Source organism: Mus caroli, unplaced genomic scaffold (genome assembly GCF_978045245.1).
Source record: "Mus caroli unplaced genomic scaffold, Mus_caroli_1 scaffold_1, whole genome shotgun sequence".
NCBI classification, from domain to species: domain Eukaryota; kingdom Metazoa; phylum Chordata; class Mammalia; order Rodentia; family Muridae; genus Mus; species Mus caroli.
In genome coordinates this window covers 84,307,191-84,332,631 of record NW_028227256.1, presented here as the reverse complement: position 1 = coordinate 84,332,631, position 25,441 = coordinate 84,307,191, and the positions used below count along the sequence as shown (strand labels likewise).

General features: G+C 46.8%; 1 protein-coding gene across 3 annotated transcripts in view; it reads right to left on the bottom strand.

Annotated features, from left to right (window-relative positions):
- Positions 1-21,409, bottom strand: part of Sag (S-antigen visual arrestin) — a 39,193-nt gene extending 17,784 nt beyond the window's left edge. For 2 of the 3 annotated variants that reach the window (XM_021160398.2, XM_085842911.1), the window contains exons 1-8: positions 21,339-21,409; positions 16,249-16,309; positions 13,447-13,491; positions 11,580-11,773; positions 8,865-8,924; positions 5,794-5,870; positions 3,521-3,656; positions 2,456-2,540 (exon numbers count right to left, since the gene is read on the bottom strand). In XM_021160398.2, the coding sequence (XP_021016057.1) occupies positions 2,456-2,540; positions 3,521-3,656; positions 5,794-5,870; positions 8,865-8,924; positions 11,580-11,773; positions 13,447-13,491; positions 16,249-16,309; positions 21,339-21,404 (724 nt within the window). In that variant the 5' untranslated portion in view covers positions 21,405-21,409. Of the gene's footprint in view, positions 1-2,455; positions 2,541-3,520; positions 3,657-5,793; positions 5,871-8,864; positions 8,925-11,579; positions 11,774-13,099; positions 13,148-13,446; positions 13,492-16,248; positions 16,310-21,338 lie in introns of those variants that run through there. The other variant, XM_085842866.1, reaches the window with a different exon arrangement.
- Positions 21,410-25,441: the final 4,032 nt, after the last annotated feature.

The window sequence follows — 25,441 nt, the reverse complement described above, 5'->3', positions numbered from 1 at the left end:
TCAGATGAATCTGCCAATGCCCCAATCCTGAACGTTCCTGTGTGCTGTCAGCTGGCTATAGCGGCACACATCTGCAACTCACTACTAGGGAGGCAGCAGTAGGAGGAGCGCACGTTTGAGGCCCACATCTCAGTGTGTGTGAGCCACCTAGTGTATGGTGTTTCTGCTATAGCAGCCTGAAGGGGCAGATAGACTCTACTACACCAATCAAGGAAGCCATTGGCACCGTCTACAATATGCTGAATAACCATAGAAAACTAAACCAACATAAAACAAGGCTGGATTAATATTCATAATCGCAAAAAGGAAAAAAAAAACATTGATTCTCTAATATACGCGCACACACACAATTCCTGACTTTCATCTTCAGTGGACGTGCAGGGGAAGTGGAACGTATGTCTGACACTGCTATAGCTGAATAATACACAGCGGTTTAATTAGCCCCTGGTTCTGGAAGCTGGAACTCCCAAGTGGTGCTGGCCTCTGATAAGGGCCTTCCTGTTGGCTCGTAATAGCCAAGGACCTCAAATGGCAGAGACATTTAATGGCTAATTTAAGTCTCTTTACTTCATGTCATTATAGTGTCATTATAGGCCCTTCCTCAGAGCCCCATCTGACCTTAGCTACTTCCCAGAGTTTTACCTGCAAATGTCATTAACATGTGAATGTGGAGCTCAAATTTCAAACCCTTGAACGTACAGTGAGCACATTCAAACGATAGCAGATAACTGGGCTATACAACCATCTGGTTGGCATGGGGTAAACCCTATTTTGTACATATGTGCACACTCGTGTACGCGCATATGTATACACTGAAGACTGAACCCAAGACCTGGCATATGCCCAGCAAGCAAGCTACAAACTGAGCAACATCTCTAGCTTCTTCAAAACTGGGATTTCACATAGTCTAGTCTGCCCTCTGCATGTTGCTGTGGCTGACCTTGAACTCCTGAGCCTTTTGCTTGCTCAGTCCAGTCACAATGACTAACATAACACTGAAATTCCCATATCCGTTGTCCAGGGTGACCTGGTATGGCTACTTACTCTGATGTTGTAAATCTACCTACCTCAGCTTGGCCAGCAAGTGTTTTAGCTGAAAGTTGAAATCTGAATTTGCTCACCCAGATCAATCCATTTTGCTTTTTGTTTCTTCGTTCGTTTTGCCCACAGAGGACCTACACTTTTTTGGGTTTGTTCTACACTTTTAAGGTCTTGAGAGAAAAGCTAGGTATGTTACCCAGACTGGCCTCAAGCTGACAGCCCTCCTGTGGCCTGACTGCATGGACCACAGGTGTGTGCTACAATGGGCTAAGGAAATATATAGATCAGTGAGGGGGCTCCACTGCAGCATACAACAGAGCTGACCTTTGTTAGATGCTCATTCAAGGGAAGACATCACACATCACTACTCAGGAAAGCACTGCTGGGGGACCTGTACTTAGTCCATAGGTCTGAGAAGGTGGACAATGAGCCAACTTGGGATTCAAGGGTGACATAACAGATTAAGCCCAGTATTTTCAAATCCAGTGCCTTGCTGTAGTGGTCAACAAAAGCTATCAAATTCCAAAAAAGGAAAGCGGGGCTGCAGAATGGTTCGCGGTTAAGGTTTAAATCCCCAAAGCCACAGGGGCAGCTAACAACCGCCTGTGACTTCAGTTCCAGGGAATCTGATGCCCTCTTCTGGCCTCTACGGGTACTGCATATATATGGTAAACAGCCATACACACAGGTAAACACCCACACGCATTAAATAATTAAACAAGCAAACAAAAACAAAAGGGGGAAGCGTCTCCCTGGACTCCCCAAGAGAGACCTGGCTCGGAGGGGTGTCTCTGGAAAGGCATGATCATGAGAAGACGGGAAGGCCATCTGCTAGAGACAAACTTCCAACACAAAGGCAATGGTGGTGAATGCATGACTGGTTGTTTTGAGGTAGGGTCTCCCACTGCCCAGGCTGGCCTCAACATGGACATATAGCCAAGGACAACCTTGATCTTCCTGTCTCTGCCTCCCTAGTGCTGACACTCTATGCATGCACCATTTAAGCTTTGTGGTGCCAGGGACTGAACCTAGAGCTTCCGTATGCTTTACCAACTGAGGTAAATGTAGTGACTTCTAATACCCTTCTCTTTTTAAGATCCTGCTATCAGCCAAGCGGTGGTGGCACATGCCTTTACCTCTGAGCACTTGGGGAAACAGGGACAGGCAGATCTTCGAGTTTGAGGCCAGCCTGGTTTATTAAGTGAATTTCAGGACAGCTAGGACTACTTAGAGAAACCCTGTCTCAAAAACAAAAGCAAAAACAAAAACTGCTGCTATCAATGAAAACAGGAACAGGCAGATCTAAGACACTGGTGGGCGGAGCCTTACCAGGCTAGAGTGGGTCTTAGGAAATAGCATGAGGCTGAGGAATTCTAGAAAGCCCCGAGTCTCAGTATAGAGATGAGAGTCCCACCTGATACTTTAATCTTCTTCACAACCTTGTCGGTGTTGTTGGTCACAGTCACAGTCACGGGGATGGGCTCCCCATGGAAATATATCTGAAAAGTGAGAGAGAAGTCAAAGAGAAGAGTGGAGTGCAACGGAGGGCATCTGTGAGCTGAGGGCTCCCCAGACCAAGATTTTCCTAGTCCCGTTCCAATAGATAAGGCTGACAAACCCCAGTGTTAGAAAATCTTAACTGATAACAACATTTCCTTTAGAGAAGGCTATCAACTTGTTCAGCCTCATCTGCAGAAAGAATGCCGAGGAGGTTGAGGGGTGTCATGGTCAACTTTAATTGTCACTTGACACAACCGAGAATCACTTGGGAAGAGAGTCTTGAGAAAGATCATCTACCTCAGGTTAGTCTGTGGGGAGTTGTCCTGATCGTTAATTGATGTGGTCAGAGCCAGACCACATGGTGAGTGGCACCATTCCCTAGGCAGGGGTTTCTTGGAAGTTCCTGCCTTGACTTCATTGTTTGGGGGGTGAGATGTGTGAAATGAACCGAAGGCACTAGGATTGCTGGCTGCAGAGCTTTACCCAGCAGCACCCTGTGCCATCCATGTCCACACATGTGTACACAGCACCCGAGGCTCTGGCTAACCTGTCCATCATTGACTTTGGACCATGAGAGCCTTGGTTTTCACCTTCTACTCCCATGACTCTCCTCACTGATGACATCACTCTTAACATGGCTGACCCATGAGTTTTCTATGAAATCTGAATTTGCCAAGAAAGTAAGCAACTTAAAGTAGTACAGTGAGCAATGCTGCCTCAGAGAATTGAATGTCTGGGAGTAGCCAAGGAGGCTGGAAGGGGCTGTATACTTACAATCTCTACAGCCCCCAGATTATGGGGAGAGCCAACAAGTACAATGGTAAAGCCACAGTAGCTTATGGTGACTAGCTCCAAATTAGTGGAAATAAGCTGGTAATTTGCAAACATCTATGCTTTCACTAGAGCAGACCCAAGGTGACTTGTGTGCATCTACAGAGTGAGGGGGCTGTGGTCTAAACCTCAGGGGGATGAGGATTACCTCTTTGCTGAGGGAGACTGAGAGGTTCAGGGGCTTGTCAGACATGAAGAACTGCCAGGAGGCTTCAGCACTGGGCTGGGGACCCATCTCAGGTGGGGCATGCTGCACTTTCCGGATCAGTAACCGCACAGAGCTCCTGAGGAGAAAAGGCCCAGGGCTCATGGTTGGTGCCCACCCTCAACCCCAAATGCTTCAAATCGCCTTGTCTCTATGATTCCAGCGGTTTGAATGCTGAGCCAGCAATGATGGTAAGGTCCCCTGCATCCTGTCAGACTCTGGTTAGCCTCCTCGCAGGAGAGCCTGTGTCATGGTTTCAGATGCCTTATGTGACCAGACTTTAGAGCTCTATGTAATTGTAGCACACTGTCACTGTCATAAGCATCGAAAGCACAGAGCTTGGGAACAGAGTGCTCGTCTGGCATGTATCAGATCATGGGACATGTGACGGTTCAGATCCACAACAAAACACACAGCATGGGGAGATATGGATGCTGAGCATGAGCACAGGGAGATATGGATGCTGAGCATGAGCACAGGGAGATATGGATGCTGAGCATAAACACAGGGAGATATGGATGCTGAGCATGAGCACAGGGAGATATGGATGCTGAGCATGAACAGAGGGAGATATGGATGCTGAGCATGAGCACAGGGAGATATGGATGCTGAGCATGAGCACAGGGAGATATGGATGCTGAGCATAAACACAGGGAGATATGGATGCTGAGCATGAGCACAGGGAGATATGGATGCTGAGCATAAACACAGGAAGGTATGAATGCTGAGCATGAGCACAGGGAGATATGGATGCTGAGCATGAACAGAGGGAGATATGGATGCTGAGCATGAGCACAGGGAGATATGGATGCTGAGCATGAGCACAGGGAGATATGGATGCTGAGCATAAACACAGGGAGATATGGATGCTGAGCATAAACACAGGGAGATATGGATGCTGAGCATGAGCACAGGGAGATATGGATGCTGAGCATGAGCACAGGGAGATATGGATGCTGAGCATGAGCACAGGGAGATATGGATGCTGAGCATGAGCACAGGGAGATATGGATGCTGAGCATGAACACAGGAAGGTATGGATGCTGAGCATAAACACAGGGAGATATGGATGCTGAGCATGAGAGAATGCGGGAAGGGTTGGGGTGGGTGGAGACTTAGGAGTGACAGTGAGTTACCAAATAAGAAGAAGGCACAGCTAAGAGGGGGAGGTGCTGGGAGGATATGGGGGAGCCAGTGGAGGAAAGAGAAGTGAGTGTATATCATTGAATGGTATATAAGTATGAAATGCTCAAAGAATTTTTTAAAATGAGCACCCAGTGGGTGGAAGAATGCTTGTTGGTGACAGAGATTCTGTTTGGAACGGCACAAAAGCTTTGCGTTAGCTTCTGGTGATGGTGAAACATTGTAAATATATTTAGTGTTGTGGAGTCAAATATTTCAAAGTGATTAGAATCACAGACTTCATAGTGATGCATCTTATCATAAGTTCAAAAACGTTTTTTTTTTTTTTTTTTTGGTTTTTCGAGACAGGGTTTCTCTGTGTAGCCCTGGCTGTCCTGGCACTCACTTTGTAGACCAGGCTGGCCTCGAACTCAGAAATCCGCCTGCCTCTGCCTCCCGAGTGCTGGGATTAAAGGCGTGCGCCACCACACCCGGCCCCCAATTCTGAGTTCGAGGCCAGCCTGGTCTACAAAGTGAGTGCCAGGACAGCCAGGGCTACACAGAGAAACCCTGTCTCGAAAAACCAAAAAAAAAAAAAAAAGAGACATGGTATCTTATACCTGACATTCCAGTGCTTGGGAAGCCGAGGCAGAAGGAGCACTCATGAGTTCTAGGGCAGTCTTGACTACAGAGAGAGACTGTTTGGAAATAAACTCGACAGAATAAAATAAAATAAAATAAAATAAAATAAAATAAAATAAAATAAAATAAAATAAAAACTAAGAAAGAAAATAAATAAATAGGAAGAAAATGAAAGGACCTTGAAGGCTTGGGGGCCTGTGGGTCCCTGAGGTTGCTAAGTCCACTGTCATTTCCTTTTATGTTCTCTACCCCATATCAGTAGTCATTGCCCCCCACCTCCACCCCCATGGCAGATAGTTCAGGCCTTATCTGCCCTGATCTGAGAGATTCCATGACACCAGCCACCAGGAACCAACTCGAAGAGTCTGTCACACCAGGATAAAATGGGAGCATTTCTTATCCCCACCTCTACACCACCCGATCCTCCCCAAATCCCTCGAGAGTCCTCTTACTTCTTGGGGATCTTGTCCTCTTCAGGATCTGTGATGTCTGTGGCAAATGCTTTAACCTCAAAGTCAACCCCACAGCTCTATTGGAGACAAGAGAACAGATAGGGCAGTGATCAGCACCTCCCTAACAGAACACAGGTCACGCCTATAGGTAGATAGGCCAGCCCTCAGCCTGCTTTCTTATAGAACCTAGGACCACTAACCCAAGGATGGTACCACCCACAATGGGCTGAATCTTCCTCCATCAGTCACTAGTTAAAAAAATAAGGGCTGGAGAGATGGCTCAGAGGTTAAGAGCACTGACTGCTCTTCCAGAGGTTCTGAGTTCAAATCCCAGCAACCACATGGTGGCTCACAAGCATCTGTAATGGGATCTGATACCCTCTTCTGGTGTGTCTGAAGACAGCTACAGTGTACTCACATACATAAAGAAAATAGCCCAGCAGTGGAGGCGCATGCCTTTAATTCAGCACTCAGGAGACAGAGGCAGAGGCAGGTGGATTTCTGAGTTGGAGGCCAGCCTGGTCTACAGAGTAAGTTCCAGGACAACCAGGGCTATGCAGAGAAACCCTGATTTGAAAAACAAAACAAAACACAGAAGAAAATAAAAGTTCTGCAGGCTTGTCTGCATCCTGATCTTAAGGAGGCATTTTCTTAATTGAGGCTCCCTCCTCTCAGATGATTCTTGCCCCTGTCAAGTTGACATAAATCAGCCAGCACAAGGAGTAAGCACAGGGATGAAGCACCACCACAGAAGGACCGCCTGCCTGCCTCCTGAGATGTGTCTCTCGAGTCCTGGAAGATCCATGCCTCCCTCTACTTTGTTCACAAATGTACAACCTGACCCTGCACAACCTTCTGACTTAATGCTGCACACAGCACTAAGGAAACAAGTGTTCATGGCATTGGGAGCCATATCCACGGATGTCCTGTATGGTTGCAAACACTCAGACCTTGGTGGCTCCTCCAAAGCCAACCCTGGCCAAATAGCAGTGGCTCACAATGAATGGTTTGAATTTTTCTTTCTCAATGGGGCGAAACAGTAAGATGAGCTCGTTTTCAAAATGAAAAAGGACTTTTAAGTCTGCATGGATGGAGTAAGTGCATCTGTCTGTGACCTCCAGCCCTTAGCTCCCTGTGTAGGCCCATCACAGCCTGGTCTCTGCCCTGAAAGAAGGCATAACAAGGATGTCTCTCTTGTGTCCCAATGCCACATGTCAACGGTGACATTGGGACACGGTTCTGAGACTAGAACACAGCATCTCTCAGGTTGTAGACAAACAGGTACAATGTAAATAAAATGCCTGCAGGCAGCCTGCTATGTCACCCACCCATCCCACCTAGCTGCCCCATCCTGTGCTGGTCTCTGAACAAGCCACACACTTCCATAGGCCTCCCTGGGCTCTGGGGTTCCCCTAGGTTGAAGCATTCACTGTCTTTACAGCTGTGTAAAACTGAATAGTTACGTAATAATTTAAATTTTCTGCCTTTATATTATATTCTGTTAACCTATATGTTATATAATAAGATATTTTACTATGTAATCATTATATAGTGAAGTATATTAGTATATATGTCATTTTATTAATATAATAACATCAAATAAACTACATAATATTGTAGAAGATTGTAACATGTAACTTGTGATACATAAAATGACATGTATTATATTCATATGTTATATGTATATATTATATATTTATATGTATATATGTATGTTATCTAATAATATCCTATGTGTTCCTCAAGCCTCCAATTGTAACCAAGTCCCCAATCTAGGATACTGGAAGGTCCCAGCCCAGGAACTCTCCTACCAACTTAATACCCTCTCCCCTCTAAGAACAGAAGGAATAAGAGGGGCTCTAGACTGCACAGGGCTGTAAAACTCCAGAAAGGTCATCTAGGAACCAGGATTCAAGGTGTCCTTGAAAGAGCAATGATGGACTGACAAGGCTCAGTTGTATTTTCTTAGTTCCTGGTCCCCTTATCTCAAGTGACCCTCATTTTCCCTGATCTCAGCTGTCCTCAGCTTCCCTGGACCATGGCATTCAAATGTTTAGAAGTAATATTTGTAGTGTGGCATGTTTATAGAAATCAGACACGTGTGTGTAAACCCCTCTCGTGACACTGTTTGACCTTTGTGATGTGTGGTTGGTATGCAATGTATGGTTTTCAGGATGCATGGTCCTGTTCCATTTAGTTCAATTCTCTTCTATGCCCTCCCATGCCATCCCAGTTTTTTAAATGCCATTTCTGTTCTATGAACTACCAGTGGGTGATGTTACCGCACTGATGAGCACTGTTCTTCCACTCTCCATCATCAGTCACTGCCCACTGTCCTCCATACTCACAGACCCGCCGTCACAGTCAATCTTGGGGCTCAGGCAAGCTAGCACCTATTTCCTTCTCCTCTGTGCCTAGAGTCCCTGGTCCATCTTGATCACACCCTCTTTCCCCTCCCTTCCCCTTCACAGCACATGTTTAAGCGACTTCAGATCCATTACTAATCCTCTGTAACCCTGAATCAGAGCCCGCTCTTCAATCCCTCCACTGGCTCCCATGTCACTCAAACCCAAGTTGTCAAGAGCTGGCTACAGCTTATGCATGTTCCCTCCTCTGCAAGTACCAAGGCCTCTCTCCCTGGAGAGTCTGGCTTTCCCCTTTTCTTAGAATAAGGACTCTGACTTTAAATGCCATCGATTGTCCCTCCCTTACACAAGCCTGAGGCTTTTTCACAGTGTCTGTGACCATATCTAATATGTCCTACAGTTCTGTGTTCTTGTTGTTGCCTGTGGCTTTCTGTTAACATGTGAGAGCCAGGGGGTTCCATCTCTTGTTCACAGGGATGTTCATGGTTGGAGAGTCTTTATGCTGGGCCCTTTGACCATATTTGAAATTTTCAGTGATAAAAAGCTACTTTAAAAGGCTATTGAAAGCTTGGCATGGCTCATGACTGTCATCCCAGCACTTGGGAGGTGTAGGCAAGGTCAGTTTCAGTCTTACAAGAGCCCGCCTCAAAACAATCAAAAGCCTATTGAGGGAGGGTAACCTGTGGCATTTCTTCTTTAACTTACCTTGCCTACATCCTGTGGAGCTGGCTGCAACATCACTGAACAGGGTAGGTAGTCAGGAAACTGGAAGGACAAACATACAATCATTTCATTCAGAGGAGTTATTCTATGTGTAGTACAAAACCATCATACAAGATGACACAAAACCCACAGAATTCTCCCACTCTCCTGATACCCAGCTCAATGCTGATTTATTTCCAAAAACCTCCAGCATATCCAGAGACACACAAACGAGGGTGTACCCAGGGCATGTGTTCATCACCCGGGCCTGGGTGTGTTCACTGGGACCAAAGGTGTCTGATTATTTGATTCACTCACCTCACTAGCCCTTATCCTATTCAGACATCCCTCTGACCATTTTTACACACAATGCACTACAGTTTCTCTCTACGGTGCTTAGAGCTTCTACAGTGCACTTTGTGCAGCCATTCCCCCTTGTTGGACATCTACATGGTATCTAATTGTTTTTCCATTATAAATAATGCAACAGAAAATATACATCTTCAAACCCTTTAGTCCAGTTTTAGCCAATTAATGCTATGCGAACTACCAGGTCAAAATCAAATTTGTGTGTGTGTGTGTGTGTGTGTGTGTGTGTGTGTGTGTGTGTTTGGGGTGGGGGGGTGGAAACAGGGTCTTTCTCTGCTTAGTTTATGCTAGCCTTGAACTTTCAATTCTCCTGCCTCTGCAGATATATAGTTGAGGTTCATGACTGAAAACATTGCATTTTACAAAGATGTATTGACTTGTTTTGCCTGCATGTACATGTACACTGCATGTGTGCCTGGTATTCATGGAGGTCCAAAGAGAGTGATGGACCCTCTGAAACTGGAGTTGCAGATTGGTGTAAGCTGCCTGCCATTCAGATACTGAAAACTGAATCTTAGTTCTCTGTAAGGGCAGCTAGCAGCGAACCTCTGAGCCATTTCTCCAGCTCTCTGCTGTTGCTTTAAAAAAAAAAATCTTTCTGTGCAGGGGACCAAATTTGAGCATGCTACACAAATGCTCCAGCACCATGCTATACCTCCAGCATTTAAGGACCCCATTTCTAGCCAGGCATGTTGGCCCATGGCTCTAAGGGGCAGAGGCATGAGTATCTGAGTTTGAAGCTAGTCTGGTCTACACAGCAAGCTTCAGGATAGCCAGGAAAAAAAATTCCATTTGCAACAATTTTTTTTGTTTTTTTTTTGTTGTTTTTTTTTTTGTAATTTTGGGACCAGGGTTGAGATAGGGTTTCTCAGTGTAGCCCTGGAACTCACTATGTAGACCAGGTTAGCCTTGAACTCACAGAGATCATCCTGCTTCTGCCTTCTGAATGCTGGAATTAAAGCCATGTACCAACATTCCTGGCCTCTAAAGGTTTTTGACATGCATTGCAAAGAAATGTTACCACTTCAGGTTCTCAGCACAGATGTGCACACCTCCTTATATATTGTTTCGTTTTGTTTTGTTTTGTTTTTGAGACAGGGTATCTCTGTACAGTCCTGGCTATTCTAGATCAAGATCTGCACTCTAAGTGGCCTTGACCTCAGAGATATACCTGTCTCTAGCTCCCAGGTGCTTAGATTAAAGGCATGCATGACCGTACCTGACAAAATAATTTTTTAAAGAGAAATTTTATATAACATTTGTGATAATAATAGGATACCATACAATTTTACCATTTTAGCTCATTTTAATGTATGCTTCCTTGGGAGTAAATCTGTCCATACTGGCCCAGGACAGTCACGAGACTTTGTCTCCAGGACCTTCCCATCATTCCAAAGAGAAACTCTATCCCTGGAACCTGAATTCCCTGTCCTCCTCCCAGCCGGCCAGTAGACTTGGTCTCCTTTCTGTCTAAATGAATAGGGCTCCACCCATTGCTTCCTGGAAGTGGGACTGTAAGATGCTGTTTTTCCTTTTGTGTCTGTCTTGTTTCACATAGCATCATGTTTTGGGGGTTTATCCATGTTTTGACTTAGACAGTGTTTCTTGACTTTTTGTTTGCTTTATCAAAACAGTTTCTCTCTGTGTAGTCCTGACTGTCCTGGAACTCACTCTAGACTAGGCTGGTCTCGAACTCAGAGAGATCTCTACCCCTGCTTTCTGAGTGCTGAGATTAAAGGCATGTGCCACCACCACCTACCTACTTCTTGATTTTTTTTTTAAAGGCTGAACCACATCACTTTGGAAGAGCATGTGTCAATAAGATAGGATTGCAAACAGCAAGGGCCACAGAGGGTTTCACTGGGTGACATGGGCCTTGGGAGAAGTGAGCAGACAGAGTAAAGCCCTGATTCAATGCCCAGGACCATGTAGGGGAGCAGGGGTAGGGGCCAAGAGGTAAAAGATGGCACTCAATCTACCAAAACCTCCTGTCCCATAGCAGACTCTTGCTTGAGTATAGCTCCATGAGGCCAGCTGAGGGTCACATCTACCAGTTTCTTTTTATAGTGAATGAGAGAAGACAGAACATACTCATCTAATTAGGTGGCCAGATGAAGAAAAATATTCAAAGGGCAGGTTGAAATGGTGCCTTCTGAGGCAGGGAGGCTATTTCCAAAGACTTAAAAACAGACAATCACAGACCATGCAATCTAGAATTTCTTTCAAGGGTGCAATTTACAGGCCAACAGATGTGGGCCTCTGCCCCTTCCTCTTTGCCCTGTTCCTATCATAAGGTACCATGGATAAAGGAGGCAAGCCAGGGGAGCAGGCAGGGTAAGGAAAGCTCACCGTGAGCAGAAAGGGGTACGTGTTGTCTCCCAGTTTCTTGAGCAGGCTCTCTTGGAGTTGGGTGAGAACACTCATGGCCCCGACAGGAGGGAATACCTGGACCCGAGAAAAATACAGGTCCCTGCGGAAGGTCAGGCCCATCACATCAATGTCCTCCTGGCCATAGCGGAAGGCGCAGGTCAGGGTGACATACACTGGGGAAGGAGAGGCGACAGGTTAGTCTTGGTCCACTGCACAGGCCCATCTACCTCAGCCACTTCCACTGGACGGAGCTAGCAACAGAGTGACCTCACCATGCTGTCTGCCCCAGGGTGCCAGTCTCTGCTGCCCGGAAGAAATGGTGGGGTGGCGGGGGAGGGGAGAGGGAGGGGGGAGAGTAATACTATGCAGCTGGTGGGCATATTTTGGGAGGACCAGCATGTTCCTAGGGTTAGAGTTCATTATCCCAAAACAGAACTCTCACAGATCGGGAGCCATCTCCTTGGCAACCATATTATTTTGCTAGGATGGTAGAAATCTATGGACAGGGCTGGCAGGATGGTTAATTGAGTAAAGGCGTCTGCTTCCAAGCCTAACGACGAAAATTCAATTTCCAGGATCCACACGGTAGCAGGAGGGAACCAACTCCCCACAAGTTGCCCTCCCCTCCACACGTGAACCTTAGTACTTGTATACCGCCCACATGCATATGTACATACGCAGAGACACATGGACATACATAAGCACTCCATGAATAAATATGTAATAAATTGAAAAATGTGTGGACAGACATGCACAGTCCACCTGGCCTTACTGTCTCCTCCCCCTCCCTCCTCCTGGTCCACCAGCTCAACGATCCAGATGTCTGAGGCGGTGCTAACTTGCTGGCTTGGGTTAAGGAGGGCAGGATGCCTGGAGAGACTAACAGTGCTGCAAGCAAACCAGACATGTGCCTGAGCCACATGGAGGCTGCGGGAACAGCCAAAGGCCTGGGCCAGGCAGGGAGACGGAATCAAACATGAGAAGTTTCGTTTATGCAGTCTTTGTGCACTGCTCAGAGGTATACTAAGCAGCTTCTGCATCCCAACTTCCCAAAATTCTGTCTGATTAAAGGGAACCGGCGCCCAGTGTGGGAAAGTTCACTTCAAGTTTCTTTGAAGACAGGAAATGCACAGTCCTTCGTCATAATAAGGCTTGTTGAAAGTGGTACCTCAAGTTGCTCCCCTTCGACTGAGCATCCTTCTGTGTCAGTTCTGAGGCCAGCTGCCCCAGGACCTCAGAACCACTCGACACTCTTACACCCTTCCTTACAGGTGAAGACTTGAGAGAGGCAGCCATGTAGGGCCTGGATTTCTGCCTGCACCCACTAAGCTGTGGTTTTCCCTGATAGCTGAATCCCTGGGTGTGGTAAAAGCCTGGATTGGTTGAGTTCAAGCCAGAGAGCTGGAGAGCCCCCAGGAAGGTGGGAAAACAGAAGAGAACAATTTTCTGTCTTTCCTGTCTTGTTCCCCTCTCACCCAGACCCTGTTACCAGCCCACACCTGACATATTCCAGCGGGTACATCCAAAGTTTAGAACAATGCCTTGCGGTTGCCAGGAGCAACCACTCCAAAGGCATATTTAGAATGGAACTGAGTCAGCGACATCATCATAAGCGAAGCTCAAATCTGTTCTAATTCAGTTTTTGCAACTGTCATTAGAAACAAATGGCTCGCCGCACACAACTGCCAGAGATCTCAAGGGCACTGTGATACTGTGGCACAGAACTTTGCAAGGAAGCACAAAAATAAACCCTGGGATTTATTCCCTTGCCTCTCAACAAGCATGGTTTCCTCCTACCCACAAATAACCTTCTACGCCAGGAGGATGGGCAAGGGGCTTAGCTCACCCTTCTTCCCCTTCACAAGCTCAGGGTCCACCAACACAACACCATCTAAAACAAAGAAGAGAAGACCAGGAGAGTGAGATTAGGAAAACAAGGCACCTGACGTTAGGACTTCTAGCATCGTCTGTTTTCAGTTTGGAGGTGGGAGGCTGAGACAGGATATCACATAGCCCAGTCTAGCCTTGGGCTTGCTATGTAGCTTAGGATAATCATAAACAAGTAATCCTCCTGCCTCCAGGCCTGATTCACCATCCAGCTTGCTTCTTATGTTTTTTAAGAAAAAAATATTTGTTTTAGAAGTTGGAGAGATGGCTCGGCAGTTAACAGAACTAGCTGCTCTTGCACGGGACCTGGGTTTGCAGTCCCAGCACCCAGGTGGCAACACACATCTGTCTGAGGCTCCAGTTTCAGGGGATCCAACAGCTCTTCTGACCTCTGATGGCTCCTACATGCATAGTATGCATACACACGCACTCAGGCCTACATGCTTACACATAAAATAAAATACTAAGAATAGTCATTTTTAAAATGTGGTTCTGGGGATCAAACTCTGATTGTAAGTCTTGGCAGCAAGCATCCTTACTCACTGAGGGACAGTTTTATCCTCAGTGTTTAAAACTCCCAATCTCGAGCGCACCCCCCCCCATACATTTTTCAAATGGTTGCCAGTGAGATGCTTAGCAAGCCAGAGAAAGCTGCAGAGCTGGTGCAGAGGGCTCTGGCACCCTGCATCCGGTTGCCTCTCATGCTTAGACGAGGTCAGGGTAAGTACAAAACGGGTGTGCACGGCTGTGTTGTTTTATCATAGGTGGAGATCTGTGTGAGCTCCACCATCCAATCGTAGCATCGTTCTGGCATCGTAAAGGTCTCCTTTGGGCTGTATGGCACCACCCATCTCTGCTCCTGCCATCCTCAGCCCCTGGGAAGCACTGTAGACTTTTGTCATCTTGAGAATGTTATGTAAGTGGAATTAAGAAGTCTGCGCCCCCTTGAGATTGCTCTTTTTACCCAGCAGGTTGCAGTATCAATAGCTAAGACTTTTTACTTCTCTCTCTCCCCCCCCCCCCCCCGTCTGTCTGTCTTTCTCTCTGTCTGTCTGTCTGTCTTCCTCTCTCTCTCCCCCCAAGGGTCTGTTCCTATACAGCTCAGGCCACCTTTAGACTCTCAATCCTCCTGCCTCAGCCTCCCAAGTGCTGGGATCACAGGCATGCTCCAAAACTGGCTGCTTGTTCTTTTCTATGATTGAATAGTAGTCCACGGTATGGATGTGCCACGGTTTGTTTAACGTTCCTCGTCTACCGAAGAGAGACTTTCGTCTTTTCAGTTTGGGGCTGCAGTGAACAACCACATCCAAAAAAGGCCTCTGTATGCAGTTTTCACCAGTATTTCAGTAAATACTCAGGGTGCTATTATTGGCTCATATGGAAAGGCTATGTTTAGTTCTTAAAGAAACCGCTGAGCTGCTTTCCCGGGGGGCTGTAGCACTGTGTGCTTCCCCCAGTGGTCCATGGGGCCAGCGCCTCAGCATCATCAGCATCTCTGGCATTGCCACAGCCGATTCTCTTAACCTTCTTTTGCATTGGAAAATTTGAAACATATTTATTTGATGTGGAGAAAAACACGTAGTAACAGTTTCTTTTTCTACATATAATTGGATTCCTGGTGTTTCCAAGAGTCTGGGTAGTTCTGGAGATATGAGAAGTGGCTGATGTCACCACCTGCTTACCTGGTGGCACATACTGTTTGAGAGTACGTCTATACTGATGGGGTAATGTGGAAACAGGAGTTTGAAGCAGCTGGCCATATTGCATGCACAGTCAGGAAGCAGAGAGATGAATTGTTTCCTTTTGTTTCTCTTAGTCCTGAAGATTGAGCCTGGGGCCATGAAGGCAAGTGGTGATGAGCTACAAACCAGCCTTTTAATTTTTTTTTTTTTTGAGAGGCCAGAAAGATGGCTTAGTGGGTAAAGATGCTTGCTGCACAATCCTGGCAACCTGAGTTCAATCCCTGGGGCCACACAAAGGTGTGAGAGAACTGACTCCATAAAATTCTCCTCTGACCCCAAGCAAATAAATAAATAAATGTAGACATAAATTGTTTCTAACCAACAGTGGCCACTCACTGATATTTTAATTTGTATTTATTTGATTAGATTATTATTGAGAGTTTGTTTATTTGTTTGTTGTTTGTTTTGAGACAAGGTTTTTCTGTGTAGCCCTGGCTGTCCTGGAACTCACTCTGTAGACCAGGCTGGCCTCAAACTCAAGAGATCTGCTTGCCTCTGCCTCCCAAGTGCTGGGACTAAAGGTGTGTGCTACCAACTGACTGAGATTAATTTTTTTTTAAAAAGATTTGTTTTATTTGATGTATAGGGGTGCTTGCCTGCATCTATGTATATATACCACCCAGATGTACTGCACATAGCAACCAGAAGGGGGCATCAAATATCCTGGAGATGAACTAATAGATGGTTGTGAGCTGCTGTGTGGGTGCTGGGAATTGAACTCAGGTCCTCTGTAAGAGTAGCCAGTATTCTTAACCTCTGAACCGTCTCCATCTTTTTTGTTTGTTCGTTTATTTTGAGACACATTCTCTCTATGTAGCCCTGACTGTCCAGAAACTCACTATGTTGACTAGGCTGGCTTCAAATTCATAGAGACCCATCTGACACTGCCTCCTGAGTGCTGGGATTAAAGGCGTGGATCACCATCCCCTACTGGCATTTTTTTTTTTTTTGATGAAAAACTAGCAGTCTGATGACTGAGAGGAAAACCAACCTTAAATTTTCCTCCAAACTCAACTTACCTACAGGCTCTACTTGGCTGACGTGGTCTACATAGTCTCTCTTTCCCAGGTAGATGGTCACCTGCAGGAAAGAACAAAGGCATTCACTCAGAGGCCAACAACCCTAACATCTTCTCAGTAGTAGGTCTCTCTTCCTCACATCCAGTGCTGGGAATCGAACTCAGAGCCTCATGCATGCAAGGCAAGCACTCTACCCTGGAGCCTCAAACCTTTCCATTAGTCTTCAGAAGAGGGGTCGCTGGGCTCCACAGATGCTCTGTGGGTGTCCTTCTCTCCCTGCAGGGGGTGAAGATGGTTCATTTCAAGTACAGTGTCCTGTCTTCCATCCCTACGTGAGCTCCAAGGAATTCTTTCCCTCCATATGGATGGTGGGAAACCTTCCCACTCCGTTCTCTCCTCCTCAACTCAAGCCCAGGTCTGTTAAGCAACTAAGTAAATCTGATAGGCTAACCCATAGGTTAGCGGAAGGTCGTGCCCACAGACACAGTCAGCCCTTCTGTTTCTAGTTATGCGCTAAAAGGTCTTGTCTCTGTGTCCAGAGTCTTTCTGGCCTAGACAAAGGAGTAGGAGATCCAGAGAAGTGATCAGGCGAGCCCCGCTCAAGTAAACCGGAAACCACACACTGAGGAAGAAGGGTGTGGTGCGAGTTGGTAGGGATGCCACCCATGTTCTCAGCAGCTAGTCTCCTCAGCTATTTGGTAGGAGAGAGGGGATGGTGGGCTGCCCTCCTGCTCATTATGTTACCAGAGGCCTGCAAATGCCTTGAGGTCTCTCCACCTTCCCAGTGCTGCACCCCTTTAATACAGTTCCTCATGTCATGGGGACCCTCCCTCCCAACCACAAACTCATTTTTGTTGCTACTTTGTAACTGTAATTTTGAGATGGTTATGAATCAGGGTAAATATCCGTGTTGTCTGATGGTCTTTTTTTTTTAAAGGTTTATTTATTTATTATATGTAAGTACACTGTAGTTGTCTTCAGACACTCCAGAAAAGGGAGTCAGATCTCGTTACGGATGGTTGTGAGCCACCATGTGGTTGCTGGGATTTGAACTCCAGACCTTTGGAAGAGCAGTCGGGTGCTCTTACCCACTGAGCCATCTCACCAGCCCTGTCTGATGGTCTTAAGTGACCCCTGAGAAAGGGTCCTTCCACCTCAAGAGGGTCACAACCCACAGGAGGAGAGACATTCACCTTGAGTGTTCTATATACCTTCCAGCCATCTCAGTATTTACTACAGCCCTTGGTACACAGAAGGATTCAGTCTGTGTTTGCCAAGGTTGCCAATGAGCAAAACCATGCATGCTGGCTAGCTCTCTGCTGCTCTAGGCCTCTCAAGTATAGTTTTTTTTTTTTTTTTTTTTTAATTTCACCAAACAATCTAAGTGATTCTTGACATTAAATCTCATCTTATACTCAGTCTTCCACAGTGAATCCCTTCTCCCCAGGTGGGTCCATTTGCATGCCTGATGTTGGAGGTGGTATTTATTGCATGAGGTGGTATCCAGCCTATGACTCTACCTCCCTGCTGACAGAGAGGAACCCGTTCGAAACCTTGCAAATCTGTGCAGAGCATTTCTTCAGGCTTCAGCAGCCTGGGGAGTGTGGGAGCTGTGGGAGATGGGCATGGGAAAGGGATGCTGGGACCCATTACTGAAAAGGGCACTGCAGCAGGCGCCAAGCCTCACCCTCTAGGTCAGGGCTCTCACCTGAGGCTAACCTAGCCGACTTGTCTGGTGAACTCCCCGGGCCTCTGCTTTTGGGTCCATCTCTGCAGGATGGACCCAAAATCAGCAGGAGAGAAGAGGGGGAGCTGCTGTTTGTCCCCTGCTTGCCGGCCTGGCCTGGGGCTGGCACATCCTTCTAAGCATGTTCCTGGGAGGAGGTCCTGTTAGCTTCTGAGTTCTGATATCTGCTGGATCCCCCATCCCTCCAGCCCAGGAAAGCACCTGTACCTGGTGCTACAGACCCAATCCAGCCAGACTGAATGGGACTAAGGTTTCTGAGTGGTGACTGAGCGTGAGTCTTAACCCAGGGATATAAACTCTCCTCAGATTTACCTATCTCCGTTCCTGCAGGAACCCTAACGTGGCTACCTCCCAATTCATAGATGTGACTCTTCCCTCCCTCCTATGGAATAACATCCCGTTTCTTGAAGGTGGCCAATAGAACCTATCCTTACCTCTGGGCTCCAGCCCCTCTGTCCTCACCTTGGCCCAAGGCCGTGCCAGCTCTGCCATAGCACTATCATAGCAGAAACCTCTCTGTTCCTGGTGCCTATGGCAAGGAAGGCTCTGCAGTGACACCTCTAGCTGAGGAAGCCCTCTTCATGCTTTAAGAGAACATTTTGGCACTCTGGGTCCCCTGCATCCCAGCATGCTCTGTCTGTCCCTGTGTTATTTTGAGATAAGAGTCTCTCACTCTATAGCACAAGCTCTGGAACACACTGTGTAGCCTGAGCTGTCTTCAAACCTGGTGCCACAGGAACACTCAGGGTCTGCCCCTCTCCCCGTCCTGGTACATATTGCACTTTCCTGGCTTCCAGGGCTGTGGAGGCCTCCCCTGCACTGTTGGTCAATGGAGATGAAACCTCTCCAGGTTGCTACCTTGGTTTGAGGTAAGTGCTTAAAACAGGGACGGGTCTAATTATGTATCCCTGGCTGTCCTGGAACTCAGAGGGATTCACTTGCCTCTGCCTCCTGAATACAGGGATTAAAGGTGTGTGCTGTCAAGCCTGGCTAAGGCCTGTTTGTTCTCACACTCTGATAGAGAGGGAAAGGCTGCAGATCCAGTTCAGACTGGATGGGACGAAGTTCCCCAGGGGTGGTACATCATGAGCTTTAACCAGGAGCAAGGAACTCTGAATTCAACTGGGAGCAAGACTACCCTCCTATCACCTTGGAAAGGTGTGGGAGGGGCAGGATCAGGTAGAAAAGGGTGGCCTTGTGAAACCGAAGGATAGACTTCTGGCAACTCACGCATAGCTAAGCACACCTTCTTGGATAAAATAGCCAATCATGCACAAGATCCAGCATCAATCATGAGATCCCATGCTAAGAGGAGGCCAGCTCTAATGGGTGATTCCTTTTTCACTCTTCTCTTCCCTGCCTCCCATCTGTCTTTTACTTTAACAAGTCTTTAAGTAAGTATTCATTTTACTTAGATGTGTATAAGTCTTTTGCCTACATGTATGCATTATGTATGTTCCTGGTGCCTGCAGAAGTCAGAAGAAGGCATCTGATGCCCTGGAACTGGAGTTATGAATGGTTATGAGTTACCATGTAGGTGCTGGGAATTGAACCCAGGACGTCTGAAGAAGCAGCAGGTGTTCTTTAACTAGTGAGCCATCCCTCTAGCAGGCCAGCCAGCCACTTGACTTCCTTTGACAAGTGCTTTCTGTGTAGCTCTGGCTAGCCTTGAACTTAGGATCCTCATGAGTATTGGAATCAGAGGTCTGTGCTGCCACTTCCAGCTCAAGGAATGTTTCTTGATTGGTCTGATCCAGTTTTGAGCATCTAATTCCTTTGGCTTGTGATCGGCATAGTGTAGTTAGGTAATTCAGACTCAACCAGTGAAGATAAGAGGAAAGTCTCCTGGAGAGCTCCCAGGTAAGGTCTCCTGACATTTAAGAGACCATAAGGGGCACTCACCTTGACTGCTTCCTGCCTAAAGATCACTGCCTCATGTTCCTGTTACCAGGCCCCATTATCCTCAAACCACAAACCGAAATGAGCTGGGTTGCTCACTACCAGCCTGAGGATCTCACAGAAAAGAGAACCGCAGAGAAACAGTTGCAGAGGCCAGGCACCTATGACTAGGCCACACAAGGGTTGCCATTGGAAACTTCCAGTATACAAAACATGAATTGATGGATTCTCCTCCACTCAGACCCTTGCACCAGGGGGGGAAAAAACTAAGTAGGGCCGAGTTTCTCAGGAGGCTAAGGCTGGAGGAGTCCAAGTTCAAGGCCAGCCTGGGAAACTTCATGAGATTCTGACTCAAAATAGAAGTAAAATTAGAGGGCTGGTGAGATGGCTCAGTGGGTAAGAGCACCAGACTGCTCTTCCGAAGGTCTGGAGTTCAAATCCCAGCAACCACATGGTGGCTCACAACCATCTGTAACGAGATCTGACACCCTCTTCTGGAGTGTCTGAAGACAGCTACAGTGTACTTACATATAATCAATAAATAAATCTTAAAAAAAAAAAAGAAGTAAAATTAGAGATGGGTATATGTTTACATACACATGTATACCTGTACACACACACACACACACACATATACATACACACATTTTTTATATATGTGTGTGTATATGTGTATGCGTGTATCATATTTGAGGCCCTAAGTTTAATTTCCCAGTACCATAGGAGAAGAAAAGGAGGCAAGGAGGGAGGAAAGAAGGAAATACATTTCTTGTTTCACTTTATGTCTGTTTAAAGACCAGGTGCATTTCAAGGGGCCTGCCATAGATAATGGATGCCTGTTAGGTATTAGAGGGTAAGGGGTGGGGTGGAGGATCAGAGGGATGGAGGGGAGAATGGTAGGGGATCAGAGAAGTCAGCACAAAGTAGGAAGAGGAGAGAAGGGCTGGACAGACACAGTGGGAGGAAGAGCTGGAGAATGGGAAGATGTAGGGACCCGAAGCTATAACCTCAAAGCATCCAAAGGCTTGATGGAAATGACGACATTTCCAGCTGATAGAGGAGTGGGCAGAGGAGGGCACATGTGAAAAACCTGAAGAACGAGGCAGATCTGCACCATCACCGTCCATTAGGTATCCTGGCTAGATATAGCACAGATACACCAGCCTTAGTGTGCTAGTTATGCAGGCTAGTGTGGCCAGTGCTGTATTCCCACAACTTAGTAAGGAAGAATAATGAAGTTGGGATGGGACAATGGGACTGAGATGGTGGGCTGCAGGATCCACTGTTGTTCCTTGGTTCTCTCGAGCCGACTGTGCATCCCATGGACACCAGCCTTCCCTAGGCTTCATGGTAGATGGATGTTGATCAGGTTATATGCAACAAATGTCTGCTTCCTACTAATCTTACAATAATTTCTAAGAAGCCTCTCTTCTGTGCCACTTACCGACTTGTCCCGAGAGACCTTCTTGAAGATGACGTGGGATTTATTGGTTTTCCCGCAGGCTGCCATGTTGTCTGTCCCTTGGGATGTACGTCAGAGGTTGGAAGGCTATGAAAGTACAATGGTCCCACACATAGAGTTACGCATGCTCTGGACACAAAGCCCACTCCTGTGACTTCCTCCTTTGGACATTTCCTCCCACATGCTCCAGTATCCATCCTTGATCAAACCAGCGCCGATCAGTTGTACTTTACTGTAGTGTGCAGCTAAAAAATACTTAGGTTTTTTTTTTATGTGTGTGTGTGTGCCACATATGTACAGATGCCTGCAGAGGCCAGAAGAGGGTGTTGGATCTCTTGAAGCTGGAGTTATAACCTGACCTGGGTGCTGGGAACCGAACTCGTGTCTTTTGGGAGAACAGCAAGCACTTATAACTGCTGAGACATTTCTCCAGTCCCAGTTCCCCCCTCCACCCAAATGGGGTCTCAAATGGCTGGCTTGAAACTCACTGTGTAGACCAGACTAGCCTCAAACTCATAGAGGTCTACCTAAGTCCACCTCCCAAGTGCTGGGATCAAAGGTGTGTATCACCATGCCTGGACCATTGTATATTTTGGTATGTTTTGTCTTTCTTGGTAAGCTTCAGGCATTTCAGTAAACTTCACCAGGTAGATTCTAATGATGTTTTGTCTTTTTTGATTAAATGTTGGTGTCATGTACTTGTAAGGCTATATCTAAAATTCTGTCGTGCCAGGGGCAGAGTTAGGATTGCAGAAAGTTTGAGGCCAGCCTGGACTACAAAGTGAGTTCCAGGGCAGCCAGGGTTATTCAGTAAGACTCTGTCTCAAACAAAATCAAACAATTCTATCATAACTAGATTTTTTTCTTCCCTCTTCTTTCTCCTCTTCCTCCTCCCCTCCTCTTCCTCCTCCTGTCTCATTATGTAGCCCAGGTTGGCCTCAAACTGGCAATCCTCCTGCCTAGTGCTGGGATCACATTTGTGTACCACCACACCTGGCTTTTCTGTGGCTTATGGTAAGCACACAGAAAATATCCCTGAAATATGCCATATGACTGCTCCCCAAAAGCAGCTGTCAGGGGCACATGAGAGCCCTAGTTCCACCAGGCAGGCCTTTCTTTCCACTCAGCATATCTGTTTCCTCTCCTCAGTCTGGCAGATAGGCAAAGCCATCTCACGGTTTGGGACTAAATGCCCTCCAAGTTTCCTTTCCAAGCAAAACCTGTGGCAGTCAGAGGTAGCAAACCCCAGCAAGCATGCAGAAGCACATGTCTGTCCTTGTTGTCCCACCCCCAGACTCCCATCCCATGTCCACCCTGGTTTCTGAGAATGCCTGGGTTTGCTGCTCACTTACCTTGTAATTTGTCACCAACCAGCTGAGCTGGCCGGAGAAGTCAGGAGAGGGTACCTGTGCTTTCCGACAGTGAGCAGCCAGCCCACGCTCTGAGGGACCTGGTGCAATCCTATCAGATAACCCCACAGGGCAAGGGTGAGGCCCCTGGCTGTCCCGGGGGGGAATTTGTAGGGATCTGTGCCCAGCTCTGAGGTCTCAGTGTCTAAAAACCAAATCAGATTTGAGGAGCAGGGAGCTGATTGGATTAGTGAGATGGCAGATTGCCCACTTCAGCAGTTCTAGCATTAGCTGGGAGCTCCAATCTTCTCAGAGGGTCCCAAAGATGCAGGAGCCATCCAGCTGGCCTGGGCAAGGTGCAAAGAGAGGAATAGCTAATTGAAAGCTTTTGTTTCTTGGTTTTGTTTTTTTTTTTCTTAATCCTAAACCTCTTTAGGTTCTGGAAATAGATGGCTTATCCTTTCGCTCTTCACCATCATCAGGAAGGGGGATGTTCGACTGACAGGCCTGATTAAGCTCAGCAGCATTAGGGTGTTATATAAAGAAAAAGGTCAAGGAGAAAGGTCAGCCCAGGGCTGGGCTGCACATGGCCCTCACCTTCACCCTACACACCAAGAGTCCTGTTGGGCCCTCTGTATCTTTCCTTGTCTTTACACATTCAGTATGGGTCTACAAGCCAGCTAGACTTCCCCAGGCAGTAATAACTCCATCACCCGATGGGCATCTATCTCTGCATCCCAGGCCCTTCTCTATACCCAGTACAGACCTTAACCCTGACCTGATGATTCCCCTGCTGGGGGAGGTCCTGTCACTCTTGCATGGAGACAGACATCTTGGAACATAAGTAAGCCTTCTACCTTCTACCAAGTTTGACCAAGTGTCATTGCCTCAGGGAAGTCCCCCCAGGCACAGGCCTAGGCCAGAGGCACAATTGCCATTCATCCTTACCAGCAGTTCTGTTTCCTTATTAGACTCTGGGCCTGTGAGGCAGAGTATCCACCACTCTGTGTTGCCCTCACTTAGTGAGGAGTAAGCCACGCTCCCAAACATTGGGATGCTATAGCTACTGACAGTGGGCATCGCTCTAGCAATAAAACAGTAGAACAAAAGGCTTATTGTGATATCTGGAGTGAGGGTGTTAGCATTTGTCCCCAAATCTGCTGGCTTTCCATCCAGTCTGAATAATGCCTGCCAGGTCCTGACCTTATCCCTCACCACTCTGCCCATCAACCAACCGTTTGGTCTGCTGTTCTCCTTTGCTTTCAGTAAACCTGGTTTTTTTTGTTTGTTTGTTTTGTTTTTTGTTTTTTTTTTTCACTTTTGCTGCTGCTGCTGCTGCTCCTCTTCTTCTTCCTCCTCCTCCTCCGTTCCCAACACATAAAACCAAGAGTACTTGAGACCCCACACACTTAGAAAGCCAAGTCTCTGGGCCGCAGCAGTAACAGCTGATGGTTTAGTGAAGCATTTACCATGGCGATGGATTTCATGATAGTATTTCCACACATCTGTACTTCATTCTATTTCAATCTCTGTCCCCCAAAAGCTCTCTTCTGTGTCCCCTTTATTTAGTTTTACCTAAAATTGCCAAAGCTTTTAATTTCCCAGGGAAAACTTTTTATTTGAATTCATTACTTTGAGATAGAGTCATGCTTACATACCTTTGGTTAGCTTACAACTCAAAATCCTTCCATCTTAGCCTTGGAGTCAAAACTTTTTCTTTTCTTTTTCTTGAGTCAGGCTTCACTATGTCACTCTGGCTAGCCTGGAACTCCCTACATAGACCAGGCTGGTCTTTTACTCAGAGTCCATTCGCTTCTGCCTCCTGGGTGCTGGAATTAAAGAAGTACAACACCACACCTGGCAAAACATTTTCTAAAAAGATTTACTTTAAAATTGGTTATGTATATGAGCATTTTGTCTGCATGTATGTGCATCACGTATTTGCCTGGTGCTTGCCTAGGCCTGAAAGGGGGCCCAGTTCTCCGGAACTGGAAGAGATGGTTGTGGACCTCCGTGTGGGTGCTAAGAACTAACCCAGGTTCTTTCCAAGAACAGTGAGTGTTCCTAATCACTGAGCCACATCTCCAGCCACAACGTCATCTTTTTAAAAATATTTATTTTATGTGTATGCCATAGAACATGTCTGTGTACCACATATATGTGTTTCCTAGAGAGGCACAGAACCTCCTAGAACCAGAGTTACAGTTGTGAACCTCCATGTGGGTGCTGGAAATCAAGATCCTCTACAAGAGCAGCCAATGCTCCTGATCACTGAGCCATCTCTCCAGCCCCAACGCTTTTTTTTTTTTTTTAAAGCAGACAAATCCCAGTTCAGCGTAAAAGGACTGATAAAGGAAAACGTTATCCAATCAACTGCAGTTATATTTATCCTAGCTTTTGAGGTTTGTTTAGTGTGTCCCCCACCCTGTACCTGCTCGTGGCAATTCTCCTGCCTTAGCACCCCCCTCCCAAACCCCTTTCCCATACTGGGATTATAGATGTGTGCTATCAAACCTGACTAGTTTCTGCAGCTGGGACACTGTGGGCCCTTCAGGGATTGCTCTTCTCTTAGAGAGAGACATTAAAAACCCTGGCTTCCCAGTGCTCCCGGCCCAGAGCCCACATTCCCCATTGCTCTCCTCCTTTGGAGTCTCTCATCTAACTCAGGCTGGCCTTAAACTCATGATCCTCCTGCCTCCCATTCTGGAGAGCTAGTAGCAGAGGCTTACACCTTCA